This window comes from Vidua macroura, chromosome 4 (assembly GCF_024509145.1).
Source record: "Vidua macroura isolate BioBank_ID:100142 chromosome 4, ASM2450914v1, whole genome shotgun sequence".
In the NCBI taxonomy this organism is placed as follows: domain Eukaryota; kingdom Metazoa; phylum Chordata; class Aves; order Passeriformes; family Viduidae; genus Vidua; species Vidua macroura.
In genome coordinates this window covers 34,428,827-34,452,031 of record NC_071574.1, presented here as the reverse complement: position 1 = coordinate 34,452,031, position 23,205 = coordinate 34,428,827, and the positions used below count along the sequence as shown (strand labels likewise).

At 37.2% G+C, this 23,205-nt stretch overlaps 1 protein-coding gene across 2 annotated transcripts in view; it reads left to right on the top strand.

The window, feature by feature from the left end:
• The window catches only part of MARCHF1 (membrane associated ring-CH-type finger 1), a 224,141-nt gene extending 204,830 nt beyond the window's left edge, over window positions 1–19,311 (top strand). For both annotated transcript variants that reach the window (XM_053976543.1, XM_053976542.1), the window contains 2 exons: window positions 11,803–11,950; window positions 14,165–19,311. In XM_053976543.1, the coding sequence (XP_053832518.1) occupies window positions 11,803–11,950; window positions 14,165–14,466 (450 nt within the window). In that variant the 3' untranslated portion in view covers window positions 14,467–19,311. The remainder of the gene's footprint in view (window positions 1–11,802; window positions 11,951–14,164) is intronic.
• Window positions 19,312–23,205: the final 3,894 nt, after the last annotated feature.

The window sequence follows — 23,205 nt, the reverse complement described above, 5'->3', positions numbered from 1 at the left end:
TATCTGAATTTATGCTTTTTCAATAATAAAGGAACTAGGAATGTTCTTTTAATACAGAGTGATGTGTTTCTATTAAATTAAACAGAAGCAAAGAAAATGCTGATCATGAAATAAACTTATTCTTATTTATTTTGAATGTGTACATATATCTTCTAAGTGTTCATCCCTCTTGTAGTCTGTATTTCCTTATATGCTGAAATAAAAAAAAAATCTCATAGCATCCCTGAAACATTCAGTGATGGCAAAATATGTTAAGGGTGTTTTTTACTTTTGATTCAGTGGTAGCTTGGTAATTAATATTTACATTTCTTTTTTAAGAGTATGATGATCACTGCCAAAAGTCATAGAACCTGCAGAGAAATTTTTGTGATGTACTGATCTGAAACCAAAAGTGCTGGCCATTAGAAACTACTTCTGCCAGAGTAAACTCTCAGCTCCAGACGTGACTAGAAGAGTCTCAAAAGAAAAAAAACCCAAACTTTTGGGCAGTCATTACCATACTGCTTGCTGTTCAATTCTTTACTGCCCTGTGCTGTGAGGTATGAACCACCTGGCTTTGACACTGGTTTTCTAATAATGCTCATGATAAGAAGTGTATCAAATATTGCATAGGACTTGCTCTGGGACTAGTTCCACTTTGACCCAATTTGATGAATATTTTGCAGTCCTCAACATAGAAGGAGCTCCTGCATTTTTCTTTGATTTCTGGTGCAGCTACATAGTGTCGTCAAGGCAACCTGCTCCAGTGTTATCTTTCTTCCAGTAAACTGTCTCAAAACATCAGCAGGCTCAAATAATTGCCTGCAATATGTGGGGTCAGACACTTCACCAGTATGCACAAAGGCACAAAGCTATTACTTTCTCGTTGGCTATCATGTCATTATAGCAAATAACTTTGAGCTCAAGGGACAATGTGTATATTAAAGCTTGTAAAGTAAAAATGATTCTATAGCATTTATATCCTATTGTGATGCCTCAGGGATACAAGGGACTACTTTGTTCAGACAGTTGTATTCTTAATTTTTGAGGATAATAAAGCGTTACTGCTAATTTATCTGTATATAGACAGTATGTTATAGTTCACAGAAGCTGTCTTGCATTTTCTGCCACAAGAACAAACTAGAGCTTAGCTTTCTTACGGTGGTAGGATTTGTGCTAGCCTGCCATATCCATATATCTTTCTCTTCCAATCACAACACAGCTTTATTCACAGAGCTGTTCCAGCTCCCATAGACTTCTAACAAAAGATTCTTGTGCCTCTTACCTTGAAACCATCATTACACACCCCTAGACTTGCTAAAAGCCATCTTACTGTGATGCTTTGCTGGGACACCCCCATGTGCAGCATCCTTCCGGGACGTAGAGCAAGATGTTTGTACAATCATTGCTTTGAACTTGCATTCTTTTAAGAAGCAAATGAAAATTTGCTAGAAAATTAAATGAAAACGATGTCCTCTTCTAATTTAATGCCAGTAACCAAATTGGCTACTTTGCTGCTCAGCAGCATTTGCAAAAGCAAAGGGAATTTGGGACATTGTTCAGTTCTGGGTATTAGTAGTGTTATCCACTATTGTACAGACCCCTGAACATGAGCTCTTGGAGGTACAGATCTTCTGTGCTTTCTGAGGCTGAAATAAACAGTTTGATCTGAGCTGTTTACAGATGCAACTTGCATCAAAACATTCAATTCCCATTTCAGTTAGAGAACCCTCAGTTAGAGAACCCTACTCAATCCTGCAGTTCATCAGCCTCTCTCTTATTTTTTAAGAACTTGGGTCCTCCTTTTAATTTTTTTATTTCAGGCCTTTCAGTGTTTTGTTTTACAGCTTGACCTCATCAATAGGACTGGGAAGCTGAAGCTTTGAAAATAATTAACAGAATCTCTGGCTTTACAGATAAATAAAGTGTAAATGGAATGCTGACACAAAATGTATAGCTAGTAATATGAGATTAAATGAGCATAATCAACCCAAGCATTGACCTAAACCAGTCATTGTGATTTATGGAGTTTTTTAAAAATGCCATTTTTACTGTTTAATTTTGAAGTTAGGAACTTTACCAGCTCCCATGGGAGAGGGCTGCTGTTCATGATCTGACGAATTCTGGTAATTATCTGTCACATAATTAACACGTACAATTTTACAGTTGTTGCTTGCCTCAAATGTATTTTGCCTGGGACCTGTTGATGTGACAATGATCTGTTCGCAGGTTGATGCTTGCTTGTTGGTGGAATGCATGCTAAAAATGGGTTTTCTTTAACACAGTGATGTTCTTTTGAACACAGAAATTCCAGTAATAGATCTAAATTATGACCAAATGGGATAACTTTTACTTTACTCAGGTTTGGTGGTTTTTGTTAATTTAATTTTATTCCTGTAGCATTTTATTAAAATTATTGGGGGAAAATTAGAATTTCCTCTTTTTTTTTTCAGAATGAATAGCTTCCCTCAGCTCTTTACTAGAACACTAGACTGTAGTTTTATTTTAATTACTATAGCTTTCCCCAGCACAACTTTCCTCTATTTTATTTTTATTTAATTGGATCAAAAGAATCTCTCTTGTGGGAAAATTAAAAGACAGAGAAGACAACTGTAGCAATTCATTGGAAAGTCAGTATTCTTCCTAAACCCATATTTATAGATAATTAAAAGCCTCAGCTCCTGTTTTTAATCTTTGTTATGTGGAAATTCAGTCATATGTGTAGATACTATGTATATAACTGCAAAAAAAGGATATGTCCAGGTATGTTTAAACAACAATGTATTTAAAAATACCAGGCATGAAAATGCCATTCAAATGGCAAACAAAGTCATTTAAACCGAACTACATCTTTGTAAGGAGAACAATTTGAAATAGAGGAAATTAAGCACTGTGATGAATACTGAAGAGAAGGCAATTGAAGTAAAGACTAACAAAACAGTGATCATATTCTACAACTTGTTATAGGTGCCTAAAGCAACAGATCTTCAGAGAAATTTCCTGCAACTGGACATGACTGAAGAACTAAAGGAAGTGGAGAGGGTTACAAAACCATGTCATAGGATGTTGGTTTCCAGCATGATGCTATATCAATTTTTCTAATTTCTCTCCTTTTCCAATTTCTACCATGCTGTTGGAGCCTTCTGTCCACATCCATCACACTATAAGCACCCACATGTGCAAAGAGAACCCATTCTACTCGATATTGAAGGACAGAGACTCAGGCACAGACTGCTGGGAGATGGTTTGTTATGGCTCCTGTAGTGGAGAAAGGACTTGTGGTTGCTTTAACCCCAGCAGAATCCATCTCAAATCCACCACTGAGCCTATGTCATGGCTGCTTTTATATTGCCTCTAGAATACATACCACAAAATGCAGCAGCCCTACCTGCTTTGGTCAGAAAAGGAAATCTCAGCAGAACTGGTCTTGCAGCAAAATTATGGTCTGTGCTCTTATGGTATGGCAGTTTGACTGATTGATTTTTTTATGGTTTTCTTTGTGTGTGTATGTGTCTGAGTTGTTGTTTGAGGATTGGACTGTGATTTAAAGGTATTTTTACTTAGTGACTGGAGCAAATGTCATGCCTTCAATTAGATAAGCTGCTCTTTTGGAAATACAGAGTAGACAGAGGCAGGAGTCGACACATGCAACAGACAACTGTAGCATCTGTTTCTGTTCTTGACTAACTATGATAAAAGTTAATGGAGACATAGATTCTACCCCTTTTATCCCCGTTTCTTTATGGGTTACCAACAGGTAGCTTCTTTTTTGATTTTTAAGTAATAAAGTCATGTGCCCAGATACCTGAAGTAAATATTTTCTAGAGTTCTAGATGTGTGCCTCTTGTTCTGACTACCAGATATTATATTCCCTATAGTTTTACATTATGGTAGTAGTTCACTCCTGATCAGTGGTTTAATGGTTTACCTGCAGTTTCTCTGTCAGGTTTATATTTTAGATAAGGTAGCTGAAGTGTACTGTGTTTGGAGGTAGTGATCTTTTTCTTAAAGATCTTACAAGGCAAGAAAAGAAAAAGTAATTGTGGATGAGGAGTTCATGATAGCACTGAAGGCTCTATTGAACAAAAGATTGGTTAATGTCTTTCAGCATTGAAAGAAGATGCTTGGAAAGTAAACACTTGGTTGTGTACTTCTGCATTCTATATATTGATGTAAAGCAAATTCTAGCAGATGAGAGCTAGAAAGAGGCTCCTAATATGGAGAGATTATGCTATAATTATTTCCCACAGGGTTTCTTGCACTTCTCTCTAAAGCATCTGGTTTTGGCCTCTATCTAAGACAGAGCATTGGATGAGAGGGACATGAGGTCCTGTATTTCCAAAGCATAGGTGGTGTGGTTTGGTTTGGTTTTGTTGTTGTTGTTGTTATTTTTGTGGGTTTTGTTTTTTGTTTTAGTTTTGGTTTGGTTTTTGGGTTTTTTTGGGTTTTTTTTGTGTGTGTTGGGATGATTAGGATGCAGGTAGTGAAGTTCTTTTAGTTGGTAAATGACAAGTATTTTCAATACCTCATTCATATTGCAAAAACAGCTACTTCATTTTAGGAATTATATTCTTGAATTACTTAATTTTTACACTTCTTAGTTTCTACACTTCTCTTTTACATTTTTTAAGAGTTTGCTAATTGATGTCATACACAGCAAAAAATTGCACAAGCTTGTGACGGGTGAATACTGATTATATCACTTAAGTCCAGCTGTTCTAATTGTCACTTAAAAAAGAAATAACATGCCATCTTGGTTATGATAAAACTGAATTATTAGTTCTTTGCAGGTGATAATCTTAAGGTGTTCCATCAAAGTGAGATTTTTCATTATGTATCTCTTTTATTACTCTAGGTATGCATATCATACAAAAGTTAATTAAAGTGTGTTTTTCTTTAGAAATGCACCCATTTCTGGTTCAGTTTAAAATTTTTAATAGGTGGTTTAAATACACCACAGACATTCTTTTGAATTCCAGCCAGGTTTGTTTAGTATCTCCTAGGGACAGAAATAGATTTTGAGCAAACTTCAGACAGGTTTGCCAGAAAATGGTCTCTACTAGAACATCTAATGAGATAACTAGATGAAGGTAAAGTTGTGTATAGATAGGGCCATATGATCCACCAGATGACATGGGAGCTTAAAAATTCATTTCATTTCCCTGTTCAGCAATTAACATAGCAGGGGTCTAATTATGGCCTTCTATTCTTGATCCTTACAAGAGTTTCTTCCCTGGGATATGTCTTTTGAAAAAAGGCGATGACAAATATGTTTTCTGTATTTTCTGTGAACCTGCTCAGTTCTTACTTCTCTCTGGATGTGTTTGGGGAAAAGAACACAGTGTAGGTGTTTTCATGGCCCAAACCCTTCTCTTGTCAGCTGTCAGACCTGGCTCATTCTGTTGGACTGTCTGAGGGGCACTTCTCACATTGGAGCAGGATGTGGGGACACATGCCTTGTCCTTTAAGACATGTATCCCCATGGTACAGGCTGCAACCACATGTTGTTTAGATGGCACAGAGAGGCCCAGAATGCTTTTATTCAAATAACAAGGTTTGAAGTCTCATCTCTTACGAACACTTCAAATTTCTGCGAGGCTATTTTGTTCTCCCAACATGAATGGAGCCCTGTTGTCCTTTATTACTATTATTTCTTCCTCTTCCACCCACTGCACATATTCTATTCGGAAAACTACCATGGCAGTGGCTTTCCTCCAGCTGGTAGGTTGATAGCAGTGAACAGCTCACTGTGGAGCCTGAGCCAATTAGTACCGCAACAAGTGACCAGAAAACCCTCCCTAATATAAATAACTGTGAGCTACATATTCTCACACTGTTGACATATCTTCACTGCTCAGCTCACTTCAGCATACGCCGCACCAGTTCTTTTTCAAAAGTGCTGGCTAAATCCTTCGGGTTGAGTTTCAGATAAGAAAGATCTTTTTCTATGTGTTTTTTAGTCTGTGTGCAGAGTGCAGTTTCTACAACAGCCTCTAGTAAGTAATTTCAGCCTTTATTTTGCAGGCATAATTACTTTAAGATAAAGGTTGGCTGAAAGTATTTCTTCAGACTGTAGAAGGAATTCAGAAAATATTACATTGTGACTTTAGGTGAGAGCAGAAATCCTTCCAGCTGTGGGTGTTGTTTAGATTATACATGGGCATTTTTTTCTGCTAAATGATGTATAGGGAGAAAAATGTCACGAAAAATATTTAATATTAGCAATGTTCCACCCATACCAGCTTCCTCTGTCAGACCTCCTTACATGGAATTTTTAAAACAGGGTTCCTGAAAATACCCAGGGGTTAAAAAGTCCAGGCATTCATCATATGTTGCAAAGCAGCCCATTAACTTCACCTTCAGTATTTGACATCCTCAGTGCTGAGCCCCTGCAGCAGAGAGACTTTCAGCTGTAGAGGTGTGAATCTGCAAACCTGCAGTAGAACTGCAGTTGCCTCAGGACATCAGTGTACGGACAAAAATCTGTAGCCAGTGTGACAGAACATTACCATGAACAGGAGGCAACACATGGGCACAGAGTGGTGGATGGGAGCAGGGAGGCAGCAAATCTCCAATGCGAAGGTGGGGAAAGGAAACACAGGCAGCAGAGTTTGCTAAGTGCCATTGAGAGGTGTGGAGACAGCTTTTGTGTGAGCAGCATGGAGCTTTCGGTTCTGCATTGGGCCACCATGAAACCACTTTGCAGAAAGCGTAATGTATGGGAGGGAATTAAAATTGCAGATTTGCTTCTGTTAAGCAGAGAAGGCTGTGTTGGTATGTAGGACATGAAGCAGCATCCCCACACTCACAAGGAGTGTTTTCAGAAAATACTAAAGAAAATATCCATAGTTACTTGTTGTGTATTGATTAATAAAGCTTTGATTAGAAGTGGCATGAAGGGAGGCAGATTTTTGTCCTTTAAAATAAATGAGAGATTTTCTCAAACTGCTTTACAGGAAAGGGAAGTGGTTTAAAGTTCCCTGTATGTTTTAGGGTTTGGTGGGCTTTTTAATTTTTTTTTTTTAATTTCCCCAGAAGACTCATTACTACATTTTGTAATTATAAGAGTGGGATTTGCGATCAGTAACCATTCTCTTGAAGTTTCTGAGTGAAATTTTCTTTAGGAAACAAAAGCAAAACATGAGGTAGAAACCTAGAACAGGGTACAGTTTTGCAGCTGCCACTTTAAAGATTATTCCAAACTTCTCGGACAGTAAAGCATAGGAATTCCAACTGAGGTGCACGTTGTGTCTTAGAAGCAGCTGTAAGTAGTAATTGGGGTGGGACGCGTGTTTTTGATCACATTCGCAATCCAGCTTCTTTCCATTCCTGCTAGGAGCCTGTGAGTCAGGCAGTCTCCTACCACCCTCCAGTGGTTTTCAGAGCACAGTGCAAGCCACATGTTCGGAAAGCTTATTCAGAAAATAAAAACGGGGCTGGGGATATTCCAAGCTTTCTGCTAGGGACACATTTGGATTTTTGTAACACTTTGGATTTATTTGGTGACTTGTTTAAAAGGTCTTTCGGTTCTGGTTAGGTATTACAAAGTATTCTAGCACACCTGTTCTGTGAAGCATTATGATACTCATGCAGCTGCTTGCATTTGCAGGACATTAAACCATCTGCATTTGTGATGATTTCCAGTCTGTGTTTGTATTGCTGCCAGGATTACAGAATCTGTGGGTGTGACAATTGGATGTACAACAGTGAAGGGGTGTTTTGTTGGGGGCTGGGCAAAAGCTACAGGTTTTTCTATTAATTTAGTGAGCCCATAATTTGCAGGTCATTATAAATACCTCCTCTGGCTGTTAGCCTTCCATTTATTTCTGTTGTTACAGTATCTAGAGCAGCTTAGCAGCATTAACATCTAAGATCCCAAAGAAAATTGCATCTGTGTACTTAACTTCGTGCTGTTTTTCTGTTCTTGGTATCAGCATCTGATATTCTGTCCAGGGCATGTTGCAGTGTCATCAACCTGATTCCTGTATTTTCTTGGAGATCACTGATGAAGACATGACACAATTTATTTTTATCTTGCTATTATGAATGTGGAAAGCCATGAAAAAACTGCAGGAGCTTCAAAACACAGCAGGGATGAATTTATCAGAGGTTAAGGAGGCATTAATGCGCTATGTGACGTGAAAGGTAGCGCCTGCCAAAATTCCCCACACAACTTTAGGCTGTATCGAGCCCTGGACTATAAAGCACAAGTAAACGGGGCTGCTGCTTTCATTACTCATTACATTGTTGTCTCATCCTTTGTTACGTATTTTCAAGCAATTTTTGTTTCACATAACTGTTCTTTTGTCCAAGCAAGTCTGTGCTAAAACTAACAGTTAATTTTTTGATACAAACCTATTGCAAAAATCCTAAAATAGGGAATTGCACTCTTCTGCTCCAGGGTGCATAAATTGCTGGCTTATCTACTAACATCACTCATCTAGTAGGGCATGACTCATCTAGTTACAAAGTACTCTCTGTTCAGCCAACCCAAAATACATGAGTAGGACGGGGAAGTTACATCAGCTACCGCTGGGATCACCAGAAGTACAGCACAAAGTTTAATTGCTTTTTCCTTTCTGAGTTCAGCCCATCATCACCATAGTTGAGAGAATTGTGGCAGGGCAAAACAAAAGAGCACCTTTGGGGCACACTAAGAGCTGTAGAATGCTCCCAAGTACCTGTCTGTGACAGATGGAGTCTCTCCTTGGATTTTATTCCTCTCCTGTTTTGGTTTTCTTTTAAGTAATAAAACCAAACTGGGAATGCGAGATGTTCTGCACAGTCTCCCAGTCCCATAATCACCTACACCCTGGCGACCTCTCCCAGTGTCTTGGAAGCCACCTTCTGTCTGGTGAGGTAATGTGTGTGTGGATAGAATAGACAGACAGACAGACAAGGCAAGGCAGGCTGTCTTGTGGGAGAAGAAAAGCAGCCAGCTGGAGGAAGAAGAGTCCAGTAGGCCTTGGCTTGCCTTCTGGCTGATCATGAGTTGTTACCAAAAGGGTCTGCTTCAGCCAGTTTCTGCTGGCTTCCTCTCCTGAGATAGCTTTCTTGTAAATCTCAACAGAACTCTGTGAGCTTGAACCTTTATTTACCTATCCTGCCTGTTGGTTGGTTGATTTTGTCTAGGTTTTTTCCACCTACAAAATGTTTACATTTAGACTAATGGGACCAGCATCTGTCTTTGACTGGGTATTCAGATCCACACGAAGACTTTTGAGTATGTTAGAGAGTAAAATGGCTATAAAGAGACTGCGCATATACATGACTGTGAAAATTTTGCAGAGTCTTCGCTCCAACAGACGAAATGGTGTAGCATCAAAGTTGAAATAACAGGTGAAATCTTTTTAAGAACAAATCATTCTTCATTATGTTCTATGTTATCTCTCACAAAGCGTCCACAGGTAAGTGAAGGGTTAAGGTAAAATCCTTTCTTCCATCTGGACAAAGACAAGGTTTCTTTCTTTCAATTCAAGTTACAAGACTTGAATTGAATTTTCACTGCAAAAAGAATGAAAGTCTCCAGGTCAAAGGCTGTGTAACCTGGTGACTGTAATGAAATAAGACTGTAATAATGCCACATACTGTCTGGTCCGACCAGTGAATATTATCTACATGTACTATAATTAATATAAAGTTTTTGGGTTTTATTACTTAAAAGAAAACCAAAACAAACCTTTTTTTAGATCTCCCATTTTTCCAGACTGCCATACAAAACCCAGCAAGCTTAGTTTTCACCCAAAAGTAGATGTATCAGAAACTGAAATGAGGTCTCAGCTAATAAATAAGCCGATGGCTCTGACTCTTTGTATATTACTCAGGAAATATTTACATTTTTCTAAACAATTATTTATGCTTTGTGTTCATGAAGCATGGGAGAAGTGGTTGTTGAAAGACCCCACCAGGACTGCTGCATCCAGCTGTGGGGTGCCCACTGAGGTAATGTTGGAGAGAGTCCAGAAGAGGCCACAAAAAATTATCAGAGGGCCGGAGCACCTCTATTATGAGGAAAAGCTGACAGTTGGGGTTGTTCAGCCTGGAGAAAAGAAGGCTATGAGACGTTATTGTGGCCTTCCAGTACCTAAAGGGGCCTGTAAGAAAGATAGAGCAAACTTCTTAGCAGGGCTTGTTAGAGTAGTACAAGGGGTAATGATTTTAAACAAAAAAAAAAGGTTATATCTCGACTACATTCAGAATAAACTTCTTACGATGAGAATGGTGAAACAGTGGAACAGGCTGCGCAGGGAAGTGGTAGGTGCCCCATCCTGGGAAACATTATGGTCAGGTTGGATGGGGCTCTGAGCAGGCTGGTCTAATTGCAGATGTGCCTGCTCGTTGCAGGGAAGTTGGACAGGATGACCCTTAAGGTCCCTTTGAACCCAAAATATTCTGTGATTCATAGAATTTTGGCAAGGGCTAGAAAATGTTCTAGAGATTGTGTTTTGAGGCAACAGCTCTGAAACATGCGAGATTTAACTGCCATTAAAGATTGAAGTTTGTTTGGCCTGGTATGTCCTGCTCTACAAGCAGGAAGAAGTATTTCTGAGAGTTTTTCTCCTTGGTGACACGGCACTGACCCTCCTCAGGTTTTACTGCAGTTGTGCTCCTTCAAAATGTAATGTGACTGCAAGGAGTGTTCAGAGTAGAATGGCTATGTTGGTTCAGGTTAAAGGCTAAACATCTAGCTTGGATGGCATCTCCAGCCCTAGCCTTAAGAAATTTAGAGAAATTTGTTACTGCCCAGAAACAAAATTTTAAAAAATCCCAAACAGTGAAAACAGCTAATAAAACCAAAACAATCCAAAAACCTAAACAAGGAAAACCAAGACAAACTCACAACTTGGCAGTAAATGTGCAGCATGGCAGTGCTCTGGAGAGGCTGTGGTTGCTGTCCTAGCTGTAGCAGGTGGCAGCAGTGCTGTGGCACCGAGCTGAGTGCAGCTCAGTCCAGCGTTCACAGAGCCACAGGGAGGTGGCACTCGCATCTCATGCTTTGTACTGCTTTCCTTCCTCAGATGCCAGTACTGGCTCCAAGATTATCCATCAGAATTAAGGCATTTTGCTTTAAGTGCTCTGTTCTTTTATCTGTTTTCAAAGGCAAATGTTTTAGGAGAGAAGGGGTTTGTTTTGAAGAAGTGCTGGGAAAAAAATCCCACGTCACAAGTGAGATTAAAAAAAATCACCCCAAGGGCTGCATTGTTCAATTGAAGAGAATAGCCTATTTCATCTTAAAATAGCCTTACCTTAAGCCAGGATTTAGCTCCATAATTCACAAACACGTGCCTGGAAGATCCTCCTCACATTACTGAGGTTATTTGGCTGCTATCATATATGATCATTTCCATGTAATCATCTTTTCAAGTTTATTGAATTTAATCCTCAATGCAGTTGCATTTCCTGTGCTTTTATTTTATGGGAAGACTGTTACATAGCTGCATTCCTATAATTTTAATACATATTACAAACAGATGTTTGGGCTTTTTATTCTCTCACCACCAGAAATGCAAATTTAAAGTAAATATTAATCTTTTTATCTGTCTATTAACGTGTTATGGTTGTACTGTAATGAAATTACTTATTCACAAGCAGACAGAAACAGAACAGTGTTCTTATTCCTCTGAATTTGTGAAAATGAGATCATTGTGAATTTAACAGGACAATGCACACACTCCTGTAATGCATATTACCAAAACTAAAGGATTTGTTAATTTTATTACTGCTTGTGTTTTTGGTAGAGAGAGCCACAATGCCCTAATCAGTTTAACGTAAAATTTTACAAGTCAGATTTTTTTAATTACTTCATTTTTTTTTTTATTTCAGTGGGAGAAATTACAGATGACAACAAGTGAGAGGAGAAAAATTGTGTGTTCAGTCACATTCCATATAATTGCAATTACCTGTGTTGTTTGGTCATTGTATGTTTTAATTGACAGAACCGCTGAAGAAATCAAACAAGGCAATGATAACGGTAAGTATCTTTTACCTTCTTCAGTGCTGCTGATAATGCAATGCCTGGCTTTGAAAGGCAGCTCTGTAACCAGTCACATTCTGTTCTTAAATAACAGCTCACAGCCTGCACCAAAGGCTTTAATGCAGAAGTTCTGAATGCGTCAGTATGAAAATCTTACTTAATGCCCCAGCAGAGAGAACTCTACTTTGTGTAATCATTACAACAGCTTAACTAGCCTGCTGCTTCTTCCTGCGTTCATCTCCCATTATCTAGGTAATTCTAAAGCTCAGGCAAAAAGATGAGTCAAGTTCAAACAGCTCAATGCAAGTTCAGGTCCTTAAATAGCAATTTATTTATATTAATCACTTGAACCTTGATAGGAAGTATGATAGAGCTTCTTCATTAACAACCTTCCTAATACAAACTTCCAAGAGACTGTTTTTCAATTGTGTTAGTCCTTCATGTGGGATTTGAGTAGCATGGAAAGCCATTCTTGTGTCCTTTCAAATAGAATTTCACTTCGAATGTCCATGTTCCAGCTGTATTTATTGGTTATGCACTGGAACAGAGAAGTCATAGAGTCTCCATCTGCAGAGATACTGAAAATCCAACTGGACATGTGTAACAAAATGCATGCTTAATGTCAGTAGGAGCCATACTTAGCATATGTAGAAAATATATCCTAAATTTAACTACTGTTTTCCATTTCAAATTGAAGTTTGATCTTAAATTTAGTCTTAAATGTGGTCCTGATGATAAAAAGCTTTTGAGTTTTGATCTGAACTGAATTGAAGCACCCTAGAGGAACATAGGTCTCTAGCTTTGTGTTACATTCCAAAGTTAACATGGAAAACAAAACAGGTGGAGCTTTGTGCCTTGCTAGGTAGATAAATATTTGATGCTTGCCTTACTTGCCCTAGAGAGGAAAATAAGCAACAAGCCTCAGTAAGTCACAGATGAATACACACTACAAAGTCTTGTTTTGCATTCTTTTGAAATGGGTAACCTTGCTTTTTATCTCAAAAAACGTGGCCCAGAGGACAGGACTAGGTATGGCTTTGAATTTCTATTTATGAGTACAACTATATCACCCTATTTATTACAAGGGGGAAGTTATTTATGTAGATTAGCTGAATTTACATAACAAAACAGCTAACAGGGATTTTTGTTGTTACACACAATGCAAAAGAACGTTAATTTTTCCTGGTAGGCTGAAAAAGTATTTATGATTTGTATAGCATTCAGTATTTGCCAAATGTAATGGCTGATTCTTTACACTAAAAAATTGACAAAGAGATGCCCTGGAGCTACTTACAACATGCAGAAGAAAGTGTGAAGAGGGGAGCTTTTGCTCCAAAATTTGCTTGTTGCAGGGGAGAATACTTTAACAAAAGTGAACATGTAACTGTGGGGAATAAGAGGGACATATATGTAGTTTGCTTTCTTCTCCATTTTCTCTCTTTAAAAGGGAATTGCCAAGACAAAGACAGTCAGCACTGGAGAAAAAACACTTCATAAACGTATTTTGAGAAGGAGAAAAATTGAAACCCTGAATAATACTAGTATTGTTTGTTAATATTCTAGTTTTTAAACCCATTTTAAACCCCCATTATTTAAGGGGTTGGGGTTTTTTTTCTCTTTAGGGAAGTATATGATGCAAACCCTTTAATTGCTAAACTGACACTGGTTTATAGAAAAGCAAATTTAAAATATATTTAAAATATTCTAGAATTTATATGGCACCAGTGGTAGGGAATCAAGTTTCACATAAACTTATTCTTGAAGAAACAGGTCTAGGTTCAGCTGACCTCTCTACTAATAAAGCTTAAGTCTGAATGGGAATCCTGGAAAAAAAAAGAAAGATACAAAACTCTCTGTCCAATACCAGTTAATAAAAAAAGATGCTTCCTGTATTACCACAGAAGCAGCAGCAGCTTATCTTTAATGTTAAAAGGTGGAAGAAATCCTGAAAGAAAGTTTTTGAGAGTAGCATTGATTTTTTTCATTGATTTATTTGACCAAATCAGTTAAAAGTGGGAAGCAAGTTTCCTACTCCATGGGCAGTTTCTTGGCCAGCCTATGGAATAGGAAACCCTGTCTATTTTCTAGAGCCACAACTGCCCCAATAGCATGCACGTACCCGGGCATTCTTAGCAAGTGGCTTCTTTTCAGTATACATTACTGAAACAGTGCTTGATATTCAATGTATAACATAACCTTTCTATTTCAAAGGTGTCCTTGAATGGCCATTTTGGACAAAACTCGTTGTGGTGGCCATTGGGTTCACAGGAGGCCTGGTATTCATGTATGTGCAGTGCAAGGTTTACGTCCAGCTGTGGCGCAGGTTGAAAGCCTACAACAGAGTGATCTTTGTTCAGAACTGCCCAGACACCATCAAAAAACTGGAGGAGAAAAGCTCTCCGTGCACTCAGCCCTCAGAGGTGAAGGACGCAGTGGTGGTGCCAGTAGCACAGACAGGTACAAACTCTCAGCCGGCAGCGGAAGAGGCGACATCGGAGGTCATGCCAGTTTGACACAGACATCATTGCTTCTTCCTCGCAGAGTAAGCTGTAGTGTTTGCTACACTACAAATGCTACAAAAAGTAGAAATGACTGAGCATTTTTTCAGTTAAAGAAGACCCCAGCCAAACAACAAAAAAAAATACCCCATACAAAAACCAAAACCGTACAAGGAAAATGGATCCAGCAAAGCAGCTTGTTACTGTATGGAATGTGACCGTTCGTGACGTAGTTTCGCAACTAGTCAGCAAGTGTAGTGAAAGTGGAAGTGTAGAAAGTGCAATAGAGAACAGGTTTAACAGACAATGCCAAACCTATATAACAATGTACTTTTTTTTTCCCTCCTAACTGGGCTGGCTGGGAAAGTAGAAAACAGAAGTGATACAATGATTTTGTTTACAGAAGACACAAAACCTTTCAACTGTTTACTACCAGAAGTTGTATTTGCTGTTTACCTTTTCAAAGATTCGCTTCAAAGGGTACCAATCCAAGTAATATGCATTAACAGAATCAAAGTACAGAGAGCTATACTGCAGCACTCCCTCTCTAAGCCTCGTACGGTAACACCTCCATGTGACTGGAGTGGAGCCTGAATGTTTGGGCAGCTGTGTCAACTATGGATATTTGAACCAGTTGTTTTTAACTATGGCTGGATTTTTGAAAAGTAAGCAGTTCCAACCAGTATCAACTCACGTCTCCATAAGCTGCAGATAGTTTTTTTTAAAGGTCAGGGAAGTATAGGAAGGAGGTAATATGTAGATATGCATTTGGAAGAGCAGCTCCACTGTTTATTTTACTTTATAGGAGTGAATTAGGCATACATTGGATAGACAAAGTATTGAGGCAGAATTGTAAATGAAAAAAAAAAAGCAGTTACTGCAGAATTACACAGAAGTAAATTGTCTGTTATCAAAGGTCGGAAAAAGGATGACACATACTGAAAATGGAAGCTACTTTTGGTTTTATTTTTTAAGATTCATGATACAGGAAGGTAGATGTAAGAGAACATACCTACCTACATATCTTAAGAAAACATTCGTTTTAATCTCCTTGTTCTAAAAAGATAGTTTTTATCTTCCTGACTGAGAAAAACAAATCAATGGTTTCCTTCTGTACAGGTAAACTTAAGGCATTAGACATTCAACAGCTCAGTTGTTATTTTCGTGTTTTGAGCACTGGCATATAAAAATGAAGTGTGAATAGCATTAAAAGGTGCAATAGATAAATGAATGTAGATATAATACTGTGTCCAACAGGGTGAATTATATATAAGGAACCAATTTTGTGATTCACTTGGCAAAACTGTGGTGTTTACTGTAAGGACACGAGCAAGTCTTGACTCGGAGTAGTTATGTACTGGTGTGCACACGTTTGGGGCCTGAACATAATGTATATTTTAAAATGAAGTTGAAAGTTCTTTTTTTTAATCTTGTATTTAGTAAAGGAGGAAAAGCAAATAAAGAACCAGAGTAATGAGGACAGGAGAGTAGAGATTCACTTAAAGGAGGGCTATCTGCCACAATTACAAGTGAACTAGAGTTCTACAGAAGCCTTGAAGTTTCTACTGGTAAATTTTCTCTTTATACACTCAAATATTTACAGAGAAATAACAGAGTTATCCCATTCTTGCAAATACCCAGGCTTTAAGGCCTAAGATGTATTGGAATTTATATACTAGGTATTCCTTTGTGAATGTTTACTGGCTTAAGGCTCAGGGAATACTAGAAGTAGCAGTGTTAACAAGAAATGTGTCTTCAATCAGACTATTATATTCTTTTGTATTGGAATTGCTCTTGTAATTTGGCTGTGACTAAGTGATTGTTATCTGGCTAGACAGAACACAAAATCTTGGTGCTTGAATGGGTCCTTAATACACATCAATATTTGCTGTAAGTTACTCCAGGTGAGTTGGATTTATGTTGAAGTTTTTTCATGTAATGGCACACACTTTTTATATAAAATAATTTCCCAGCTAAACAACTGCAACTTCCAATTGTAGCAGCTTCTTATTTGAAACAACATACAAGAGAAACCAAATAATTTCTCCACTTAAAATTGTGGTGGAGATTTCAGAAGGTTTTCAGAGCATGATGACACAACTAAGGAATGTCTAATAACTGCACATGCTTAAGATAGTCTGCTATGGCATGGTTTTCAAAAAGCTACACGTGGAAAGGTAACTCTCATGGTATCTGACGTCAGACACTTAAAATTACTAACTGCATCTGAATGTTTGGAAGGATGTTTACAATAAAACTCAGCAAAATTTAGTGACAAGAAACATTATTATGAAAGATAATTAAGAGCTTTCTGAATTAATAATTTCTTACTAAGTGAAAGTAACCCTGCTTCTTTAGCCAGCTTGTTCTTTGACTGTGGTAACATCATGACCTCATTGAAAGTACTTTATCCCCTATTTTGTCAGTTTACTGGACAGTAATTCGCATTGGATTTTTTTTTTTTTAAGAAGTATAAAATTCACCTTGAAGAAGAAAATACCTGAAGATTCTGAAAGCAGAACTATAGCATCCAACAAGATTTTGCATTTTTTAAAAACACACTTGAAGAGTCAGCAACAGAAAAGACAATGTGAAAACTTTTATACCAATGCCTTCAACTTCAAACACTGTTCTGGCACTCAACCATATATGCAACTGAGTTTACAGTTAATTAAATAAAAGAAAGCAGAAAGACTTCAGTTGAAATTCCTCCTCTCCCTTGGAAATACTGAATGTGGACAGCAGGAAAAGGAGTAAAATGGGACACTGTCTGCTGAGATGGACAATGAGACAAGTCACCAGCAAGAGAGATTTCAGCTGGCTTGAAGCAACCTTTAACCTTTTAAAGCATTACAGTGTTAGCCTGTGCATCCCGTTCTTTTCTTAGATGCACTGGATTTTCTAGAGCTTTCAGGAATTTCATGCAGGATTGGAATTAGTTTCTGAAGCAGGGTACAAACTCTTCAAGAGAGCAAGGGGCTATTCACACCACCATGCCTTGGATTCTGGTCTTCAGTAATAAGGAAAGTACATGGATAGAGAAACTAGACAGATCCTTATCAACCAGTACTTTTTCATTCCCAAAAAAAGTACAATTTTCTGTATTAATTTATTAACCACAGTATTCTATCCTGGGAAAAAAAAAAAAAAAACCCAAAAAAACAAACCACCAAAACCATACAACTAAACAGAACAGTATACTGAAGGTTTTAAGATGAAGTCTAAAGACTTTTTAAGATACCATCTCAAATACAGAACCATATCAAATTCCTGTGTAGCCACAGTGCGGCTCTGGCAAATATGCTGACAGTGGAATTTGGCCTGGCTAAACCCACAAGGGCAGAACCTGGCTCTGAGCTGCCATTAGCAAGAACAGCTTGTTTAACCTAAGTTTTAATAAAGGTAGGTAGAAGTAATTTGGTGACAGGTCAGATCTGGAAGTCTGAACAAGATACTCCTGTATTCACTCCTGTGAACATGCACATTTCTTTTCCTGTGTTTAAGTTACAAGCATTATAATGTTTATTTCAAACTGGCATAAACATACCACATTTGACTATCAGTAGCATTATAAAGATTCTTGACTAGTCCAACCATGCCATTCACACACTGCTCTATCTGAAGGTATTATTTTTGTTGTGTAGAAAAAATAATTCTCCATCTCCAGAACAAAGAGTTTATAACTTCCAATAATGCAGTGAAACTTACTCTGATGAAAATACTTTACTGTGTATAATATTCGGAACTACAAGTTTGTGTTATTTGTTTAACTCCCTCTCTTTTGCAAAAGAAAAAGTATATGTTTTTGTGGGTGAATGTGTATTGGAAGACAGAAGGTAAGGGAAACAAAAGTAATGTATCTGCTTAATGTTGTGAAAAAATGTATTTGTATTAAACAAATTACTCAAAGTACTGCAGTATTCTACATTTGTCACCTTGTTACCTAGAGCATCATATGCTGAACATGGATTGGCAAGAACACAATCTTGCAAGAAAGGTAAACAATATAAGTCAGTTGCTTACTTAATACTGATAAACTTGCTAAGATGCAAGGGGCTACTTCTCGGTACCCCACCTTGGCAGAATGCTCAGGAAAATACCTCATAGTACAAAAACACTTATAGTGTTAAGCAACTGATAGTTGCTTAACTTGCAGGCTTCAGCCCTATAAAGAAGCCTAGAAAGCAACTGGTTTTGCATCCATAGAATAATGGATGACTAGTACTGGGTTTCAACTCCAGGGAGGTACGAGGACGAAAGCTGCCTAAGGAAAGCAGTGCGTGGGTACAAACTGTTACAGTGATTTTGGAATGTCCAACACATAAAAGCTTTAAGTATGGATTGGACAGTTAAATACTTCAAAGCTAATCCCAGCTCAGATTGTCAGCATGGATCCTGTTCATTTTTATATTATTTTATACTTTGGTGAGGTTTTCTCCTTTTTGAAAACCATAAAGACATTTTTGTAAATTAAAAGGAATATTGCATGTTTACATTATAAAAAAAGCCTGTGCATTTTGTGAAGTGTAAAACCAAAGAAAATATCTTACCTTGACTAAAACAGAATGTTCCAACCAAGGTCCAAATTTAGTTTTGTACAGATCAACCTACTCCATATCTTTCTCATAGATGGTCAGCTGGAGAGAGAGTGAGCTAAGCTTCAGAATACCACAAGTCTAGCTACAATCATATGGCTGATGATTGGTAAGAATATATGTTCAAAACACAGAAGTAACGTTCTAACAAATTTCATTCCGTATATCCAAGGCTAGCCACTTCTTCATTTTCTTATAGCTGCCCTAAGTAGCTCACTATGTAAATACAAATGGATTCACAAATCCCTGCAAGATACAGAAGAAACAGCATAAACAAAGTTACCCTAGTAAAGATATATTAATTTCCATTTATTAGCATATGGAAAAGTGGAGCCAATTTTGGTTTCATAATTAAAAGAGCAGAGGTATGGGTCCCTGAGCATTTTGTTTTGCACACAAGAGTTTGAATCTCTTGATGAAGGGCACCGTTAGAACACAAAGCATGTTTCTGTTTAGTTTGATGTCTGTATGCACACATCCCAGCCAATAAAATATTAAGGCTGTTCTGCATGAGCTTTCCTAAAAATCAAAAAAACTGTCAAAGAACTTGCCAAAAATACTGGTGTACCAGATTTCCACTACCTATGACACACAGCTCAGAAAATAACCTTGACTGAGAACAGAATGATTCCAGTCTGCTGGAGAATGTGGACCCTGGGACAAACTTGCACTTTTGCTACTTGCAAATACCTATAACTGATACTAAGTGAATCACAGGACTTTTTTTTTTTAATACATAGAAGATAATATATGAAAATAATCAGCACTATTCCAAATAAAGAAAATAGGTCACAGTAATTTTTAAGTGTGTTAAGTAAATCACTAATAATTTGAGGAGATACTTCTGTAATGAAACATGGACCATTACATCTATGTATGCACATGCCTGGGAACATGGTGAACAACATGATCAACATATTTTAATAATGGCTCACAAACAGGATAGAAGTGGAAAGCAAAGTTGCAGGATTAAGATGGGGTCATATTAAAGTCAGATAAGGACAAACATAAGTGTTAATGGCTCACAGAAGAAAGACTGCTACTTACAGGAGCCCAGAAGATACAGTCAAAAGAACAAATCAGTCTAGAAATTCTGGCAAAGGCTTTAATGAATCTTCAAGTGCCACTTACCTCTAGGTTTGCTACCAAGTTTTGAAAGCTGGGGAAAAAGAATGTTTCATTAAAAAGTGTGGATGAGATTTTTTTAGCACTTCATATCTTAGCAATGGGTGTCATCCCTTTTATCAGTTTTCAAATCAGCATGGTATTGTCTTGGTCAATTGTGTGAACTTGAATAAGAGCTGATATTAGTAGGATGCTTCCCTTTTTATGTAGCAATGTTGTTATTGCTAAATTTATTATTTAGGACTTCTGTTTTTAAAGTAATGCCATCATTTTAGTTTAATAACTTGATTAGTTTTATTTTTCCTTTGTAACAGGTAACTAGTAACATATTAATAATTTTAATATTTTAACATTTTAATAAAAAGTGGACAGTCAAGGCTTAGGGAACTTGATTACAGCACCATTATGGTAAGTGTCTCACCATCAGATTATTTTCAGTCATTAGAGGAACTCTGCACAGGACCTTGGCAGGTGATTTTAAGACAACAGCTTAAACTGCAGAGCATAAATCACACCTCATTAGCAAAGTCTCTTACCTTCATGAAACTTACTTCTTTTGGGGAAGTCTGGAAATCAACTATAATGAATTTTTACTCTTGAAAGAGCTGGAAGATAGAATGATAATTTATGCATTGTATCATGCTGAGACTGACCAAACAAGCCAATTTGATGTAATTCTGTACTGCAAGTATTTTATTGCCCTTTAACCTGTAAGGTTCCTTAAGCAGAGAACTTTTTCTGCTGAGAAAAAGAAAGGTTTTTTTGTACTACACTTTCATATCTGCCAGGTGTCTAGCAAACCCGTTTTAAAAAAAGTGAAACTCCCATATACAAATTTTTGATCCCAGACTTTGTCGTCACATATGGCAGTGTCATCACAGAGATGAGTAAATATGTTATTGCATTGAAAGACAAACTTAACGAACAAAAAATCATTATACTCTATAAGTATATCCCTTTACAAATGGCTTAATTTGTTTCCAATACTAATTGTAAATTAATTTATATTTACAAGCAGGTTTGAGAACATCAGCAGCTTCTGTTTGGTTTTTCTTTTTTTAAATCACATTTGCTTTGTGTAAATGAAAGAAAATCATCATTTCTACTGGACTTAGCTGGTTCTTTCCAGCTGAGACCATCAATAGGGTATCTTTCACAACTAACAAGTCAGCTGCTACTGAAAGTCTGAATGTAATTCAGCCAGTTCCTTAGAGAAGCCTGGATGAAGTAAAACACAGTAAGAACATTGCACCAAACTGGAAAGTACACTAAAAAACCTGAAGTTCTTACATGAAAGTGGCTTTATGTGTAAAAGTATTACTATTTTGTTTGAAATGTTGTATATTTAATATGAGCCATGATAATTAATGAAATAGTAATTTTAACTATTACAGCTTTGAGTTGAAAACTAAAAAGAAAAACCACAGGACCATTGCAAAACAGTACTTGACAAATTAGAATGAAAGAAATCTTCCCTAAAATGAATCCTTTATCAGAAAAAAACCCTGTAAATTACAGGGAATATGAACAGAGGATTTAGCATTAAAATCTGAAATCCTTGGCTACAAAAGAACAGAATTTCAAGGTATTCTCCACAGCAAGTTTGTAAGAACAGAGAACATCACATAACTGTTTCCCCTTTCCACTGTTACCAGCATCTACTTTCTAAATTTTAAAGAAACAAAGTAACAATTCAGAACTCCTGAGAGCATTTGTCTTTTCTTCACCTGTACGAAAGAAACTCATTAACATACAACACTCTAATAGCTGGTTATAAAGCGTGATTGGATTATGAAATTAATTGAAGAGATTCCGGCAGCTTGTCTCAGTAACGTATGTGAGGCAAAAAACTCCCTCTACATTCCCTGCCCTGCCCCCTCCCCCCTCCCTCCAGGCCTGTCAGGACAAAAAACTCTCAGCACAGAAATCATAAATAAATAAATAAATACGTGGCTTTGGGGCTTTTGTTGTTTTTCCCACTGCCATGTTAATATTCTCCAACAACTCATCTGATAAAATGGTCTTGCACCTCATCAGTTTAAGCCTATGTTATTTTAAATTCAAATATTAATACCTGACAGCTATATATTATTTTTTCTGATAATTCAGTGTAAAAAGTTCACATGAAGACACTGTTCTTTTTTCATTACTTTTGCAGTAGTTAAACAAGACAGTTTAAAAGCCTGCTAAACAAGCAATGACTATATGGACTTCAAGGAAGGAAATTCAAAAAGTCAATAAGGTCTGATCTATAAACATGTTCTTGTAGTCTGAATGAAAAATGTTTTAAAAATACTTAATTTCACACATTAACCAGATTTTTATAACATCTTATTACTGAATTGTTTCAAGGAATATAGAACATCTCATTCTTCATATCTGTGTGACAATCTTTTTGAAACACTCACCAGGATGTCAGCCTAAAATGTAATTACTATGACACCTCCCAGTTATTGAGTTATCTGCTCATTTTCCTTCCATATTTTACACAGTGTCATGGGAAAGTGACTCAGTGTTTCTACTTGCAATTTCAAACCTCAGACTTTGTATACAAGCAAAAATTCAAAATTAATTTCCAAAAGGCAAAATCTGTCAAAGCACTGAAACAAACACACACACAAGTTTAGTTCAATCCAATTACTCTGGCTCAGCTTCTACCACAGTTTACCAACTCAAGTTTTATAAATCAAAACAAGATCAATTCCACCACACAGCTCAATTTAACAAAGACATAAAAATACTGAACAAAGGTATTAAAATACCATGAACTTCAGCACACTGATCTCTCAAACACAAATGCAAAGCAGTGATGTGATGGCCTGGAGATGTGGCTGGTGTCAGAAGCCAAGACCTCTAGCCAGGTTTAAGACTTGCAGTCCACCTGAAGATGAATTATATTACCCACCCATGCTCCAGGTCTATTAAAAGTTATTCAGGTTTCTTCTTTAGAATAATTTAAGGAGGACAGTTAGTTTTATATAACCTAAAGAGATTGGTTTCCTGTAACATGAAAGGACAGCACAAGCCTATTTGT